This window comes from Podarcis gaigeae (assembly GCF_964106915.1).
Source record: "Podarcis gaigeae genome assembly, chromosome: 7".
Classification (NCBI taxonomy): domain Eukaryota; kingdom Metazoa; phylum Chordata; class Lepidosauria; order Squamata; family Lacertidae; genus Podarcis; species Podarcis gaigeae.
The window spans coordinates 3,699,654-3,717,773 of NC_139683.1; the positions used below are offsets into that span (position 1 = coordinate 3,699,654).

Here is an 18,120-nt window from a genome sequence, read left to right on the forward strand (position 1 = left end):
TGCACTTTGACGTGCTTTCGAACTGCTAGGTTGGCAGGAGCAGGGGCCGAGCAACGGGAGCTCACCCCGTTGCGGGGATTCGAACTGCCGACCTTCTGATCGGCAAGCCCTAGGCTTTGTGGTTTAACCCACAGCGCCACCCGTGTCCCTGAGTATAAATAAATGCATAGTAAATAAATACCCCCCCCCCAATGACCTGAGGACAGGGTAGCTTTTGAAGCCCCTCCTAACATACTCCTAACATAAAGCCCTGCTTTATGTTCTCTTGCCATTCAACATAACCGTGGGATTCTGGCAGGGATTCCTCAGCTGCGGGCTGAACTAGATGAGCTTTGGGGGTCTCAACTCTACATTTCTATGGTCCTGTGGCCTTGGAAAAAGTGGCAGACTCTCCTTCGTGGGAGGCCTTTCAGCAGAGGTTGGCTGGCCGCCTGCCTGGGTTTCCGGAGCCGTGGTTGCAAGGGGGTTGGGCTGGATGACCTTTGGGGGTCCCGGCCAACCCTGCCATTCCGTGAGTTTGTGCGCATTTGCTCTGCCGCTGCGCTGCCAGAGCCATCCTGCCCTTTCCCCTTCTCTGTGCGTCCTTGCAAAGTCACGCAACGCGTTTGGCCACACACCACCTTTTGAAATCCTGGAGCGAATGCGCTCTCTCTTTCTCTCTCTCTCCAGCCCTGAATACAGACAAAATGAGGACCAGAGCTGGAAAGAGTGCGCGCCTCTCCCCGTCTCCTTTGTTCCTTCCCCCATTGGCTGAATGTCCTACTGTTTTCGCCCTCATCTGCATTCTTTTCATCGTCTGCGAAAGAACTGGAGCAAAGCGCAGCCGCTTGGAATGTCCCTTTGGAGAGCTTTTGCGCCCTCCTCCTCCCTGTGGTTGATCCGGGATCCCGGAGAGTGGTGAGTGGCTGCAGAAACCTCCTCCTCAAACCCACACCTCCCTGACCCCTCCCCTGCCACCGAGCCCTTATACAGCACCCTCGACGCGAGCAGGCAGCTCCTAGCGCCGTTCCTCTGACCCGGAGAGAAGCCCTTTCTGCTCACCTGCCCGCCGGGACCGCAAAGCGCACCATCACCAAGCATGAAGGCTTCCTTCGCCGCGCTGCTGGCAGTTCTGCTCTGCGTGGAGAGAGGTAAGACTTCTTTCTCCTTTTGTAGGTTCGCCTAGCTCAGTGCGGTCTGCACTGGCTGGCAGCAGCAGCCCAGGGCCTCAGGTGGGGGCCGTACAAGACCCACACCGCATCTGGAAGAGCTCAACCGGTTTAGAGTGGCGGCAACTTTGGAACTCCCTGCCTATAGATACCAGGCAGCTGTCTCCCCTGTTTTCTTTCCTCCTATATTCTTTTCATCGCCTGCCAAAGACATTCTTTTTGAGACAAGCCACGCCAGAAGATGTTTAGGAAGCTGGCATGAGTTTTAATTTGTTTTCGTCTGTTGCAGTTTTAACTTTCGGCATGTTTGGAATCACGGCTGTAATTTTTTTCCCTGGGATGGTTTAATTGCTTTGCCTATTATTATTTTTTCCTGAACCACCTTGAGGCTTTTCCCTACAGTCAAGCGGTGTGCAAGTTTTATGAAATAAATAAATAACCCGGAGATGCCAGAAACTGAACTTGAGACCTTCTGCATGCAAAGCAGATACACTCTGGCACTTTGTCCACTAAACAGACAAGATTCTAGTCCTCATGGGATTCATTTACAGTCCATCTGACTGTGTTGCTCCATCCACTCTGAGCAGCTTCCGGTTAATTAATAATAATAATAAATTTTATTTATATCCCGCCCTCCCCAGCCGAAGCCGGGCTCAGGGCGGCTAATAACACTAAAGTAGTACAACATTATAAAAATTAATTAAAATGAAAATTGATGGCAACCATAAACTAAAGATTTGTAAAGATTGCCAAAGGAGGGAGTCAGGCTGCGCCCTGACCAAAGGCCTGGTGGAACAGCTCTGTCTTGCAGGCCCTGCGGAAAGATGTCAAGTCCTGCAGGGCCCTAGTCTCTTGTGACAGAGCATTCCACCAGGTTGGAGCCGCAGCCGAAAAAGCCCTGGCTCTAGTTGAGGCCAGCCAACCCTCTCTGTGGCCTGGGACCTTCAAGATGTTTTTATTTGAAGACCGTAAGTTCCTCTTTGGGGCATACCAGGAGAGGCGGTCCCGTAGGTACGAGGGTCCTAGGCCGTATAGGGCTTTGAAGGTTAAAACCAGCACCTTAAACCTGATCCTGTACTCCACTGGGAGCCAGTGCAGCTGGTATAGCACCGGGTGAATGTGATCTCGCAGCGAAGACCCCATAAGGGCTGGTAGCTATAGACTCATAGACGAAGAACTGTAGAGTTGGAAAGGGACCACAAGGATTATCTAGTCCAACCCCCTGCAATGCAGGAATCTTTTTGCCCAATGTGAGACTCGAACCCACAACCCTGAGGAGTATGCTCTACCTACTGAGCTGATATGTAGGACTATGTAGGAAGCTACCTTATGCCAAGTCATACCATTACGCCCAGCGTGGTCTCAACTGACGAGCAGCGCCAATTGAACCAGGGACCATCTGCATGGGGTTGGACTAGATGATCCCCAGGTGTCCCTTCCAACAATTCTGCGATTCCATTCAGAGCAAAAGGGTATGGCCCTTCCCAGATAGGAGCTCGGGGAGCTGCCTTGCACTGAGCCTGGGAACCTTTGTCCCTCTAGCTCCGTATGGGAGCCTCTCACTTGGATTTCATCTCAAGCCCCACCTAGAGGTCTCCAACCTGGGATCTTATACAGCTGTTTGGCCATTGCCCTTCCCTTCATCATTTTCCTGGCCACGTCTAGATGAAAACTGGTGGAGAGGCTGCCGTTTTGTTTTGTGTTGCTTATTCGTTACTATGATCTCATTCGTTAAATTTATGTGCTCGAAGATCACAGATGCGTTTATATCTCACTATTTTCACTGAAATCATAGAATCCTTAAGGGAACCCTCCTGCAATTCAGGAACAGGCTGTCCCATGCGGGGAATCGAACCTGCAACCTTGGCGTTATCAGTACCACGCTCTAGCCAACTGAGCTATCCAGCCTGATATTAATTTCTCCAGGGAGCTTGAGGTGGTGTTCATGGTTCTCTGCCATCCGCCGCTCCTCATTTAACCACCACAACAACCTTGTGGGGAAGGGTTCAGGACACAACACCCCTGTGCCCCCTTCACTCTAAAAAGCAGCTCTGATAGCACCCCACAGAGGTCCACACACCCCTTCTTCACCCCTCCCGCCTCCTTGAAAGTCTCTCTCTCCTTGAATGCCCACAACGTCTCCTCCTGATTACCCGAAGGATGAACCAGAGGGAAAATTGGCATGCATTTTGCCCCTGGCCCTGCCCAACGCCAGCATGCAGCCTTCAAAAGGTTTTCCAGAGGCAAATGTGGGCTCTGGGTTGCAAGCCCTGTCATTGGGAACAGGATAAGCTCAAACAAAGGGGTCAGCTATGGCTGCAGGCAGCTCAAGCCTCTGGAGGACAATAAAGCCACACCCTCGATTGTCCTTTGTTGTCAGAGGAAGAGGCGAGATGACTAAGAGGCGCCTGTTTTCAGTTAGGAGTTATGAGGTCAGCTGAGACATCAGCAGCGATGGGGAGGGGGGTTTTCGCTGCCATTATGCCGGCAGTATTTTTCCTGGCTTGCAATGAGCTCATCGCTTGTAGCTTCAGGGCTTGGCAAGGATGGTTGGCTTGGCTCGGCTGGGTAGGGGGTGCAGGGAGAGTGCAAAGTCCTCGACTGAGCGCACAGAAACATCATTCCCTTCCTTTTCCATGTACTTTTCGGGGCCACAGATCCTCTGCTAAACAGCTCGCGGCGAAAGAATCTCAGCCAAGCCGTATAACATAGATTGCACATTAAAAAAATATTCATAAAATCTATCATAGGAAAAAGCCTCAGATAGACCTCTATGAAGTTATCACTAAAAAAAATCAGCAACCATAATTTAAAGCATAGAGGAAGTTTAAACCACAATGGAATAGATTGAAACAAATTAAAACGGAGTGCAAACTTTCTAAACATCTCGGTTTCATCTCAATGCAAATGTCTTCAGCCGAAAAGAAAACATTGGAGTCTGCCTGATATCAAGAGGCAGGGAGTTCCAAAGTTGCCACACTGAGTTCAGGTGGGGCAATGCGTGAAATTGATTCCAGCTTGTTTAATAAGCCTAAGGCCTGGTTGAAGAGGAATATTTTCGCCTGGCGTCTAAACATATGCAAGGAAGGCACCAGGTGGGCTTCCACGGGGAGATCATTCCACAAATGAGGAGCCACTACAGAAAAGACCAGTACTCTTTTTGCCACCCTCTTCTGAAGGAGGCACACGAAGAAGGGTCTTGGAGGATGATCTTAGGGTTTGGGTAGTGTAATGGTTCTAGGGGTTGCTCGTGCGTAAGTTGGCGCCACACCTGGCGGGGTTACCTGGGTGAACCCTTTCTGTCCGGACAGCCACCCATCCGTGGCTGTCTCAATTGCTGGCAGAATCCGTCAGTGGGCGTTTCTTGAACTTCTTCCAGCAAAGAAGCTCTTTGACGCCTAGTCTCCGCCTACTCTCCCTGCGCGGAAGTCTTCTGCGCAGGGAGGGTGTGGGCAGCGGAGGACCCGTGCTCTCCCCGCAGGTCTCCGGCGAGGAGTCCTGGAGCCCCCTCGCCGATTCCCCCATCTGCCCCCCTTCTCCACTGGTGCTACGCTGATTTCCTTCCCCAGCAGATGGGCTGCCTCTCTCCCTGCTGGGACCCTCTCCGGCATCCCTCTGGAGCCCTCCCTTTCCCTCTGGCTCCGATGGCAGTTCCCTGACAGGTAGGTTCATATGGAAAGAGTCAGTCCTTGAGGGATTGCCGTCCTGAGCCATTTAAGGCTTTATAGGTCAAAACGAGCACTTTGAATTGGGCCTGGAAACTAATGGGCAGCCAGTGCAGCCAGACCAGGATCGGTATTATATGTCCAAACCATCTTTCTTCTGTGAGCAACCTGGCTGCCAAATTCTGCCCCAGTTGAACCATCTTCAGAGGCAGCCCCATGTATAACACATTGCAGTAATCCAACCTGCAGGTTACCAGAGCATAGATGACAGGAATTAGGCTGTCTCTGTCCAGATAGGGATGTGGGTGGCGCTGTGGTCTAAACCACTGAGCCTCTTGGGCTTGCTGATCAGAAGGTCGGTGGTTCGAATCCCCACGATGGGGTGAGCTCCCATTGCTCAGTCCCAGCTCCTGCCAACCTAGCAGTTCGAAAGCACGTCAAAGTGCAAGTAGATAAATAGGTACCGCTGTGGCGGGAAATTAAACGGCATTTCCATGTGCTCTGGCACCTGTCATTGTCCTCTGTGCGCCAGTAGCGGTTTAGTCATGCTGGCCACACAACCCGGAAAACTGTCTGCAGACACGAAGTGCAAGTAGATAAATAGGTACCGCTCCAGCTGGAAGGTAAACGGCGTTTCCGTGCGCTGCTCTGGTTCGTCAGAAGCCGCTTAGTCCTGCTGGCCACATGACCCGGAAGCAGTGGCGTAGCGTGGGGGGTGCCAGGGGCGCTGGCCGCACCGGGCGCAACATCTGGGGGGGGGGCGCGAGTCCAGAGGGAAGGGACAAGTTCCTTCCTCTGCTGGGCTCCCCGCCGCCACCGCCAGCCTTGCACCCTAGCGCACGCATGTGCGCCCCCTGCCGCCGCTGCGGCTGCGGCTGCACTCCACTCACTGCTCGCAGGAGGAGCAGCCGCTGCAGCAGCGCCGATGCCGCCACCGAGGCCTGGCCGGGCACGGGCAGCCTCCACACCCCGACGCCGACGCCATCCCCTCGGCCCAGCCACAGGCGGCGGCTGCTTCTGCCGACTGGGAGGGAGGAGAGCTCCGAGGGGCCTCGCCACGCCCTGCGCTCCCCAAAACCCTCCGAGAGGAAGCCGGCGGGCGGGTGAGGGTCTCCCGGCGGAAGGGGGCGCCGCTGGCTCCGGCTCTCAGCGCAAGTCTCAGCCGCGGGGGTGGGGGGGCGGGCGAGGACGGAGCGCGGCTGGAAGCCCCCGGACCAGGCCGGGGGGAGGAAAGGCGCTCGCCAAGCCCGGATCTGGAGCGCCTCGGAGCGCCCAAGGAGAGGAGGGGGCGGGGAGGCGCCCGAGGGGAGGGGGCTTCGGCTGCCTCGGCCCGCGGGGGCTCCGCAAATAATAAATTTAATAGAAGAAGAAGAACAGTTTGGATTTGATATCCCGCCTTTCACTCCCTTTAAGGAGTCTCAAAGCAGCTAACATTCTCCTTTCCCTTCCTCCCCCACAACAAACACTCTGTGAGGTGAGTGGGGCTGAGAGACTTCAAGGAAGTGTGACTGGCCCAAGGTCACCCAGCAGCTGCATGTGGAGGAGCGGAGACGCGAACCCGGTTACCCAGGATTACGAGACTACCGCTCTTAACCACTACACCACACTGGCTCTCAGTTCCTGCTGAGCCTTAAGGGGGGGTCCTTGGCTCCTTCACTTGCCCCCAGCCCCAATGGCGTAGCGTGGGGGGGTGCAGGGGGGGCAGCCGCAACATCTGGGGGCGCTCGCTCGCACTTGAGTGCTAAAATCCAGGGTTAGGGGGCGCAAATTACTTGCCTTGCCCCGGGTGCTGACAACCCACGCTACGCCACTGCCCGGAAGCTGTACGCCGGCTCCCTCGGCCAATAAAGCAAGATGAGCGCTGCAACCCCAGAGTCGGCCACGACTGGACCTAATGGTCAGGGGTCCCTTTACCTTTACCCATCTGACTGGGTTTCCCCAGCCACTCTGGGCAGCTTCCAACCTATACGAAAACATAGTAAAACATCAAACATTAAAAACTTCCCCGTACAGGGCTGTCTTCAGATGTCTTCTAAAGGTTGTATAGTTACTTCTCTCCTTGGCATCTGATGGGAGGGTGTTCCACAAGGTGGGTGCCACTATCGAGAATGCCCTCCCTGCTTGAGAGTTTCAGGTGGCATATGCTATGCCCCACATGCCCTTCAACTCCTCCTTGCTGCTTCTTATCACCAGACCTCTCTCTATCTCTCTCTCCCACTCTGTTCTCATGCACACCAGTTGTTGTTGTTTTGACATCTCCCCAGCATCAGGCTCCAAACAGGTGCTCATTAAGTCCCGCAATCGCCGTCTGAGGTGTGCTTCTTGCAAAAACATCTGCCCACAGAACTCTCCTGCCCGGAGCAGGCTTGCTGATGGAGCAAAGACATCGCTCTTGTTTTGGCTGCCTTCGACGAACGACGTTGGGGAAATAGTTGTTTCGGGAGCCGGTCTAGGAAAGTGAGGCCTACCCAAGGGGGACCCTGCTAACAGCAGTGTTGTATGGCTTCACACTTCCTTGGGAGATCAGAGAAGATTTCTTAGTTTATAGGGTACTTTTCTCCTGGGGAAAGCAGTGTTCGATATTGGCCAGGCGCATTGGCCAGATAAAGCAGTTGGTCCCTTACCTTTCCTGCCCTGATCTGGCCACAGTGATTCATGCGACGGTCAACTCCAGGCTTGACTACTGTAATTCGCTCTATGCGGGGCTGCCCTTGAAACAGTCCCACAAACTCCAGCGGGTGCAAAGCTGCATACACAAATATCCACATTAGAAGAAATTTGCACTTAAAATGCTGATGAATTTTCATGAAGGCTTTAAAGAAAAACAGTCTAATAGTTTTCTGATGTGAACTCCTGAAAGCCTGAATTTGCATCTATCCATATGAATAAGCATATTTGGGTCAAGGGCCTGTTTAAGTACCTTGCAACACCCCTTGTATGTAGCAAGGCCGGCACAGTGTCGTGGCAAGTCAGGGCAAACTGGATGCGCCAGAGATGTTCCCGTGGTCTGATGGAAACTGAGGCAGCTTCTTGTGCTAATGTGCTTCGGAGGAAGAGCAGCTGCCTAGACAAACAGGGCTTGGAAGCACTGGAGAGTTTTCACTGTCCTTTGGTAAAAACAAAACAAAACAGGACTGATGTGAGAGCAGAGAGCGAGTTAAACTGTGGAACTCACTGCCACAGGAAGCAGTCATGGCCGCCTATTTGGATGGCTTCGGACAAATCCATGGATGGGGAGAGGGCTACTGATGGCTACTAGCCAGGATGCCTATGCCCTACCAGTTGGAGGCAGCGATGCTTCTGAACAGGGCCGGATTGAGGTTTGATGAGGCCCTCAGCTACTGAAGGTAATGGGGCCCTTTAGATGTCCAACTGTCCTTTGTCAACAACAAATTGTCACTGTTTTTTGTGTTGAATATATGCTATATGGGAATTTATGGACTTAGGGTAAAGGGACCCCTGACCGTTAGGTCCAGTTGCAGACGACTCTTGGGTTGTGGCGCTCATCTCGCTTTACTGGCCAAGGGAGCCGGTGTACAGCTTCCGGGTCATGTGGCCAGCATGACTAAGCCACTTTTGGTGAGCCAGAGCAGGGCATGGAAACACCTTTTACCTTCCCGCCGGAGTGGTACCTATTTATCTACTTGCACTTTGACATGCTTTTGAACTGCTAGGTGGGCAGGAGCTGGGACTGAGCAACGGGAGCTCACCCGTCGCAGGGATTCGAACCACTGTCCTTCCGATCAGCAAGCCCTAGGCTCAGTGGTTTAGACTACAGCACCACCCACTTCCCTCATTTATGGACTTAATAGGTTTCTAAAGCCATTTGCACATGTTGGCATGCAACCAGTCCGTGCAGTATGTAGGCACCCTATATATAAAGGTAAAGGGACCCCTGACAATTAAGTCCAGTCGCGAATAACTCTGGGGTTGCGGCACTCATCTCGCTGAGGGGGCGGCCGTTTGTCCGCTTCTGCAGACAGTTTTTCCAGGTCATGTGGCCAGCATGACTAAGCCACTTTTGGCGAGCCAGAGCAGCGCATGGAAACACCTTTTACCTTCCCGCCGGAGCAGTACCTATTTATCTACTTGCACTTTGACGTGCTTTCGAACTGCTAGGTGGGCAGGAGCTGGGACTGAGCAACAGGAGCTCACCCCGTCGCAGGGATTCGAACCGCCGACCTTCTGATCTGCAAGCCCAAGCAGCACAGTTGTGTAACCCACAGCGCCACCCGCGTCCTATCCTAACATGGCAGTTGAGGTCAAGGCGGCGGCCGCCCCTCTTCTACCGCCACCACTGCAGCATCGACGTCCCGAACATGTATTGATTGTTTATTTAAAGTGTCCCCGGATTCATTGGAAAAAATCTGGTACCCCTAGACTAGGTGGTCCATTGGTCTGATCCTGCAGCTCCTTCTCATGTTATTATAACTCTCAAAAATGACAAGGAGGCATAACTATTCTTACAAAGCACAAAGCAAAGGACAGTGTTTTCTTTCCCTCCCTGAGCTTTCGGAAACAAATGATGCTCCTTTGCTTCATGCAGAGTTACAGCAAATCTAATCTAATCCCCTGTGAGAATTTGTCAGTGTGGCATATAAACTTCTGAGTTATACAAGACCATTCCTCAGAGAGCTTGGCGCCCGACCTCTTTTAACTTGTTGAAACATTCAGCCTTGGGAAGGTTGGTGTGTGGTTCGAAAGTTCACGCACCACATTTCGAAACCTGGTTTGCCTTAATGAATAGATTTGTTTCACATCCCTGTGGGTTTTGTCCTAATCACGTTGCATCCACACCCTTGCACAATTACCACCTGATGGTGCCGACATCCAATGATGACTTGCGGAATGACCATCAGAGCTCAAGCAACTTGTACCGTGGTTGCATATTGCATCATATGCTCTCGACTGCCATGTTTTTCTCTTTTTTAAAAAAATATATTTTTATTGAGCAATTTAAGAAACAAATTATCAATCAATATAACTATTTACATTTCCCCCCTCTCCCCCCACCCCAAGAACTTCCCTCTCTGGTTTCTTTGCACATATTGTGCTCTGCATATTATAAAATTGTACATATCATTGCCTTATGTATCATGTTTTTAACTGAAAAATTGTGGGTGTTTATTCAAAACCTGCCAAGGAGTCCAAATCATTGTTGTCTGCCATGCTTTTCAATGAGGGACATACTGTGTGAATTGCCCTGTGAAGAGCCCTCAAATGAAATAGACGGGCATTGTTAGAGGAAAAAAGAGTGAGCTAAATTAAATTTAACTAGCTAAATGAACTACTTGACTCTTACCTTACCAGGAAGTCCTAATAACTAGATTTCCACCAGAAAGAAATTTGTCCTTAAAGAATAATAGAATTACCTCTACTCATGACCACATTCCGTTCCTGTTATGTACTGAGGTTCTCACCCTGGGCCAGCAGGGGGATACTGTAGATAGTTATGCAAAAGGGATCGAAAGTGACATTCAGTGATTGGATAGTTTTAGAAAGTGGTTACAGTTATGTTGTACTGGAGCTCTATATAAGCAGGCTGACTGAACCCTTCAGTTCAGTTCTGTTCTGTGAATAAACAAGAGCTGTTTGAAGAATCGCTGTGTTAAAATGTTTATACAGTATACAGTGGATGCTCGGGTTGCAAACGTGATCTGTGCGAGATGCACATTCACAACCCGCAGCATTTGCAACCCGTGTCTGCGCATCTGCACACACTCGGGTTGCGATTCAGCGCTTCTGTGGCATAGCACGATTTAGCACTTCTGCACATGCGTGACCACCGAAACCCGGAAGTAACCCATTCCGGTACTTCCGGGTTTCAGCAGTCCGCAACCCAAAAAACCGCAACATTTGGCATAAGGAATATACTTTACATTAAAATGTACATTACATTATTTTACATTAAAATGTAGCACTTTTATTATTTTTTGGTATATTTTAATGCAAAATATATTTTGGCTGGTGTTTTTTTTAAAAAATAAAATAAAATGTTGTATTAGTATATGTATTATTTCTGTGGTTGATGTGAGCAGGATCCTGGAAAAGACAACAATGAACAAACAGTGATCAGCATACTGGGAATCAGGGAAGCATTTTCTCCCAGCCAGATTGGCTAGTAGCCTTGGCAGCGTGTCAGGTTATTTCAGAGAGGACGCCAGGCCAAAGCGGTTTCGTAATCGTTGAAGAGCATTATTGCCAAATGACATTCTAGAACAGCAGCGTGATTCACTTTCTAGGTTGGACACACTGCCACCTGCAGTTGGAATAGCAGTATTACAGCTAACTCTACACACAGCCTGAGGATTGGCTCGGTTCCTTGAGCCATCTGAAAGGAGTTGCTTTGAGGGCAACTTGCTGTCAACCTTCTCTTTGCATGTGGTATCATGCATCATATGTGTTTACTGGGGTGGTGGAGAAAGAGAGAGAGAGATGGACTGTGATGAAATAAGGTTCTACTTAAGGGTCCATCGTTCAGTTACAAATTAATAATACCATCTGTCTGGGGTGGGGTGTGGCTTCCAACACACACACACACACACACACACACACACAGACACATATATAACATGAAGCATTTTGTGCGACATGGGTGGCACTGTGGGTTAAACCACAGAGCCTAGGACTTGCCGATCAGAAGGTCGGTGGTTTGAATCCCCACGACGGGGTGAGCTCCCATTGCTCAGTCCCTGCTCCTGCCCACCTAGCAGTTCAAAAGCATGTCAAAGGGCAAGTAGATAAATAGGTGCCGCTCCGGCGGGAAGGTAAACGGTGTTTCCATGCGCTGCTCTGGTTTGCCTGAAGCGGCTTAGTCATGCTGGCCACATGACCTGGAAGCTGTATGCCAGCTCCCTCGGCCAGTAAAGTGAGATGAGCGCTGCAACCCCAGAGTCATCTACGACTGGACTTAATGGTCAGGGGTCCCTTTACCTTTGAAGCATTTTAAAGCTTCCTTATACAGGGTTGCCTTCAGGTGTCTTCTAAAAGTTGTATAGTTACTTATTTCCTTGGCTCTGAGGTCACATAGCCTCCAACATTTCTCCAATGAAAATAGAGGCGTCCCCTCCAACATTTTTCAGGTGAAAACAGGGACGTCCTACCATACCCTCCAACATTTCTCTGATGAAAATAGGGGAAATGTGGGACATTCCAGGATCAAATCAGAAACTGGGGTTGCTTCTGTAAATCCGGGACTGTCCCTGGAAAATAGGGTCTGCAGTTACAGCTTGCTGGTATAATAAAGGACACCTCAAGGTTTATACAACGCTTTCTGAGCGTTTGGGCACGCATAATGACAGTAATCATTCCTTACCAGAACCCTGTAATGTAGGACAGTATAATTATCCTCCCATTTATTATTGGACATGCATAGGAGTGCACACCAGGCAGTATTTATATGTCCTAATTTAGCAATGACGAGGTGTTAAAAGTTTAGGGATTTGTGGGCAATGCCCAACCACCAGCGCTATGAAGTCATGAGGACCAGTATGTTTCATTCAAAAGAAAAGAAGGAATATAGATTACATCTGGAAACTAAATGAATATGTAATTTTGGCAAAATTAACTGCTATAATAAGAAATCAGTCGAATCAAAAATTAAAAAAAGGAGTGGAAATGTTTTGATGAATATATGGCAAAATATTGCTCAAAAAAAGATACGCTAATATGCCTAGATTAAAATGTGAAGTACTGGATGGAAGAAAAATTAGTAAGGAAAGAGAATAAGAATATATAGACGATTTGAGAAGACGAATGCAAAGATTATTGTAAATTGTATAATGTGGAGGAAATCGAGGGAAGTGGGAGGAAGGAGAAAAGAATAATATGATGGATTGAGGAAATGTAAATGTAAATGTATGGGGGGGTGGGGAGGAAATGGTGTTAGTTTGGTATATTTGTATTGTAATGTAATATGTGAAAACCAAGAAAGAAAGAAAGAAAGAAAGAAAGAAAGAAAGAAAGAAAGAAAGAAAGAAAGAAAGAAAGAAAAAAATGGGCCTCAGTTTCAATAAGCCTGAGGATTTTGTGAGTGTTTTGTTGCACCATCCCCATCTCAATTTAGCTCCCATAAGGGATGAATAAGACAGGAGTGCCTGGCGTGCTCTGGTCCATGGGGTCATGAAGAGTCGGACACGACTAAACAACAACAAAAGGATGAATTCATTGGGAAGTAGTTTTTATTAGAATTTTCCAAGTGTGTTTCCTTCTATATATGTTTCCCTCTATATATGTTAAAGCTATGGTTTTCCCAGTAGTGATGTATGGAAGTGAGAGCTGGACCATAAAGAAGGCTGATCGCCAAAGAATGGATGCTTTTGAATTACAGTATGGTGGTGGAGGAGACTCTTGAGAGTCCCATGGACTGCAAGAAGATCAAACCTCTCCATTCTTACGGAAATCAGCCCTGAGTGCTCACTGGAAGGACAGATCCTGAAGCTGAGGCTCCAAGACTTTGGCCACCTCCCTGGAAGACTCCCTGGAAAAGACCCTGATGCTGGAAAGATGGAGGGCACAAGGAGAAGGGGACGACAGAGGACGAGATGGCTGGACAGTGTTCTCTAAGCTACCAGCATGAGTTTGACCAAAGTGTGGGAGGCAGTGGAAGACAGGAGTGCCTGGCGTGCTCTGGTCCAGGGGGTCACGAAGAGTCGGACTCAACTAAATGACTAAACAACAACAACAACAACAATGCCTTAGCTTGCTTGCCTGTGTCTCCCCTTATTCTCTTCCTTACAATCAACATTTAGAAGAGCTTTTTGACAGCAAGAGCTGCTAGGCAGTTGGCTCCTTACCTCTCTCGCCCTGAACTAGCCACTGTGATCCACATGACAGTTACCTTCAGACTGGATTATTGTAACTCACTCTACGTGGGGCTGCCCTTGAGACTGACCCAGAAACTCCAGCGGGTGCAGAATGCTGCGGCAAGACTCCTTACAGGATCCTCACTGCGGGATCACATTCATCCAGTGCTCTACCAGCTGCACTGGCTCCTGGTGGAATACAGGATCAGGTTCAAGCTGCTGGTTTTGACCTTTAAAGCCCTATACGGCCTTGGACCCTCGTACCTACGGGACCGCCTCTCCTGGTATGTCCCACGAAGGATCTTACAGTCTTCAAATAAAAACATCTTGGAGGTCCTGGGCCACAGGGAGGTTAGGCTGGCCTCAACCAGAGCCAGGGCTTTTTTGGCCATGGCCCCTATCTGGTGGAACGCTCTGTCACAAGAGACCAGGGCCCTGCGGGACTTGACATCTTTCCGCAGGGTCTGCAAGACAGAACTGTTCCACCAGGCCTTTGGCCAAGGCACAGCCTGACCCCCTCCTTCGATAATCCTCATAGAACTCTAGCCCAATGGTTGCCATTAATTTGATTCTGAATTGATTTTAGAATGAATTGATTTTAGAATGTATTTCAATTAATAGATTGTGATTTTATGTAAACTGTGTTACTTTTACTGTTGTTAGGCGCTCTGAGCCCGGCTTTGGCCTGGGAGGGCAGAATATAAATAAATTATTATTATTATTATTATTTATTATCTTCAGCTGAGATTCCTGTGTTTTCAGGGGGCTGGACTAGATGACCCTCAGTGGCCCCTTCCAACTCCAAGCTTCTATGATTCCTGCCCCTGCTTTGCGGTCTGTACCTAAGGAGCGTGTTTTGTGTTCCATTCACAGTGGCATCGCTGACCTGCTTCCACTGTGAGAACGAGGAAAACAATTGGAACTGCCTGAAGCCAAAGACCTGCGGCGACTCGGACAAGTACTGCGTCACCAAGTATTTCGGTGGAGGCGTCGGTGAGTGCCGCGTAGCTTCGTCAACTTCTTCCATTCTTGCCTTTTCTCTAAACTGAAATGTCCCAAAGGCGGCAAACTCTTGATTACTTTTACCTGGCCTATCTGAGTGAGTTGCCTAGGGCACAGACCTCAGAGGGGTGCAGTACTGACCTTTGAGGGGGCCAGTTTTATGCAGGTCCGATTTTGTTCTGTCTTACAAATTCCCGATATATTTTACTTTCATTTTGAAGAATTTGATCGTTTCTATCAGTTTTTGGAAATTGGAAATTGGAGCTGCCCAGAGTGGCTGGGGACATCCAGCCAGATGGGTGGGGTATGATGATGATGATGAAGTTAGAGTGTGTGTGTGTGTGTGCGTGAGCAAGCAAGCAATCTTCAATCTTTAAATTAAATCATCCAGTTAAATCTTTGCCGTTCACTATATCGGTGGCACTGTGGGTTAAACCACAGAGCCTAGGGCTTGCTGATCAGAAAGTTGGCGGTTCGAATCCCCGCGACGGGGTGAGCTCCCGTTGCTCGGTCCCTGCTCCTGCCCACCTAGCAGTTTGAAAGCATGTCAAAGTGCAAGTAGATAAATAGGTACCGCTCTGGCGGGAAGGTAAACGGCATTTCCGTGCGCTGCTCTGGTTCGCCAGAAGTGGCTTAGTCATGCTGGCCACATGACCCGGAAGCTGTACGCTGGCTCCCTCGGCCAATATAGCGAGATGAGCGCGCAGCCCCAGAGTCGGTCACGACTGGACCTAATGGTCAGGGGTCCCTTTACCTTTATATCAACCTCAATAAAAAATTCTTTGAGGAGTAACAGCTGTTTGGCAGCCGTTTGACTCCCTAAAAGAGGTGTCAATAAAATAGCGTTTGACCAGCCCAAGTCACACCTGTGCATTACAGGGTAGTATCAGCAGGCTCCCTCGGGCTTTAAACGAGATGAATGCCGCAACCCCAGAGTCGTCTGCGACTGGACTTAATGGTCAGGGGTGCCTTTACCTTTACCTTTGGTCATAATGGCTGTGGTCCTCTGAATAGCAGCTGCTGGGAACCACAGGAGGGGAGAGGGCTCCTGTGTTCGAATCCTGATTGCGGGTTTCCCGTGGGGGCATCTGGTTAGCCAATGTGAGAATAGGATGCTGGACTAAATGGCCACTGGCCTGATCCAGTAGACTCTCCTTATACAGTGGTACCTCAGGTTAAGTACTTAATTCGTTCTGGAGGTCCATTCTTAACCTGAAACTGTTCTTAACTTGAGGTACCACTTTAGCTAATGGGGCCTCCCGCTGCCCCTGCACCACCGCCGCGTGATTCTGTTCTCATCCTGAGGTAAAGTTCTTAACCTGAGGTACTATTTCTGGGTTAGCGGAGTCTGTAACCTGAAGCATCTGTAACCCGAGGTACCACTGTACTTTTCTGTAACAGTCAGCGAAATAAACTGCTGGATAATAATAATAATAATAATAATAATAATAATAATAATAATAATTTATTATTTATACCCCACCCATCTGGCTGAGTTTCCCCAGCCACTCTGGGCGGCTCCCAATCGAGTGTTAAAAACAATACAGCATTAAATAGTAAAAACTTCCCTAAACAGGGCTGCCTTTAGATGTCTTTTAAAAATCAGATAGCTGCTTATTTCCTTCACATCTGAAGGGAGGGTGTTCCACAGGGCGGGTGCCACTACCGAGAAGGCCCTCTGTCTGGTTCCCTGTAACTTTACTTCTCACAGTGAGGGAACTGCCAGAAGGCCCTCGGAGCTGGATCTCAGTGTCTGGGCTGAATGATGGAGGTGGAGACGCTCCTTCAGGTATACAGGACCGAGGTCATTTAGGATGAATGCTGCTATGCTATAAAGGAGTTTTTAAATATTCTGACTGTTTGAACTGTCTCCTTGGGCCATCTTTTTTATATATATAAAAATAACTGGACCCATTTCTTTCCTTCCTTCCAGGTGACAACAAGAAGCAGTCCATCAGCAAATACTGCTCTCCCATGTGCCCCCAAGGAGGGATCGACCTTGGTGTCATGGCCTTTTCCATCAAATGCTGCGATTCCGAGCTGTGCAACTTAAGCGGGGCTGTCGGCGTGAAAAGCAGCTCCCTGATCTTGGTTGCAGGCACCTTGGCCAGTCTGCTGTACATCTTTGGAGCCAGGTTGTAGATGCAGAAGGCAGGAAGGACTTCTCCTCCAGGGAGAAACCCAACCTTTCACCCCACGTGCAAAACTGTGCTTTGTAATGCATGCCTGTTAACTTCATTCTCTGCCCAGAGCCGTCTTTCCCATTGGTGTTAGTGGTGCGGTGCGCCAGGGCGCCGACCTCTCAAGGGCGCCCTTGAGAGTCGGGGAGCTGCGCGGCTTTGCCGGCAGACTCCCTCCCGCAGCTGCCAATGTTTCCCTTTTTAAAAAGGCAAATCCCCTTGTTCCGAAAAGGATTCCTCGCAAGAAAAGGGAAAAGTTGACAGCTATGGCCTCCCCTGTATGCCCGCCAGCTGCACCCCACCAACTATATGGTGGGCAGGCGGGCAGCTTCCCTCCCAAGCCTCTGCATCTGCTGAAGACGGCCCTGATCCTGGTCGTCGTCCTCCTCCTGCTTCCTGGCAAAGGTGGCGCGTAGCCTTCTCAGGCGCACTGACGAGTATGTCTGCCAGCACGTTTTCCTGCATGTTCACCGCCACCATGCCGGGGATCGGGGCAGTGGGGGAGGCAGAGGACATTTTCCACCACCCCCTCCCTTGTTTTGGAGTTGCAAGGGCGCCAGCGCCGGAGGGATCTTTGCACCACGGCACCAGATATGCTTAAGACGGCCCTGTCTCTGTCCACACCGACTTGGAGCACTTTCTGAGTCAAGGAGCATTCATTCCACTGGTGCCACATCTACAGGCCGTGCACATAATGGACAGGGCAGGGATTACTCATGAGTAAGCCCCCTCTGGTCTCCTGAAGCTGGAAAGATGAGCTGCAGCTCAATGAGGAACATAGGTGGGTCGTGGGTGCTTCCTACTCACGAGTAGGCCCACTTGCGGGGGGGGGGGGAAGGCACCTCAGCCTCTCGCTAGAAACTGGGGCAGCAAGTAAAGCAGCTTGTGGGCTTTACCTACAGGTTGGTTTACTCCAGAGTAAACAGCCATCACATGCCAAGCTTGCAAGGATGATACGCCACATAATTATTAATCTGTATTCTTACTGTTGGAAACGGCTTGGGGGACAGTTAGCGAAAAGTGGTCTAAAAATCTAATAAATACGTTAACGTACACATATAGATGGCAGGAACATTGTATGTATTTTGGGAGGATTGGGAGAAGTGTAAGGAAACCTTTTCGCTGGAACATATCCTGAGAAAAACTGCTAATATGGACATCACACAGACTCTAGGAAGGATTTTTGGGGTTGGCTTGGGAAGGGTAAGTATCTTCCCTGAACAGTTCTGCCCTCTTGAGGCTCTGTTTACATATGCACAGCTTGGTGGGAAATAAAGAGATTGTGAAATAAATAAATATAACTCCCTCTTGGGCAAAGTGT

General features: G+C 49.7%; 1 protein-coding gene across 1 annotated transcript; it reads left to right on the forward strand.

The window, feature by feature from the left end:
- The first annotated feature begins 616 nt into the window (after positions 1-616).
- LOC310849294 (lymphocyte antigen 6E-like) lies at positions 617-17,860 on the forward strand. Its single transcript, XM_083749499.1, has 3 exons — positions 617-1,130; positions 14,491-14,610; positions 16,553-17,860. Exons 1-3 carry the CDS (start codon positions 1,079-1,081, stop codon positions 16,759-16,761), a joined length of 381 nt encoding a protein of 126 aa, XP_083605625.1. The 5' UTR covers positions 617-1,078; the 3' UTR covers positions 16,762-17,860.
- The last annotated feature ends 260 nt before the right edge of the window (positions 17,861-18,120 follow it).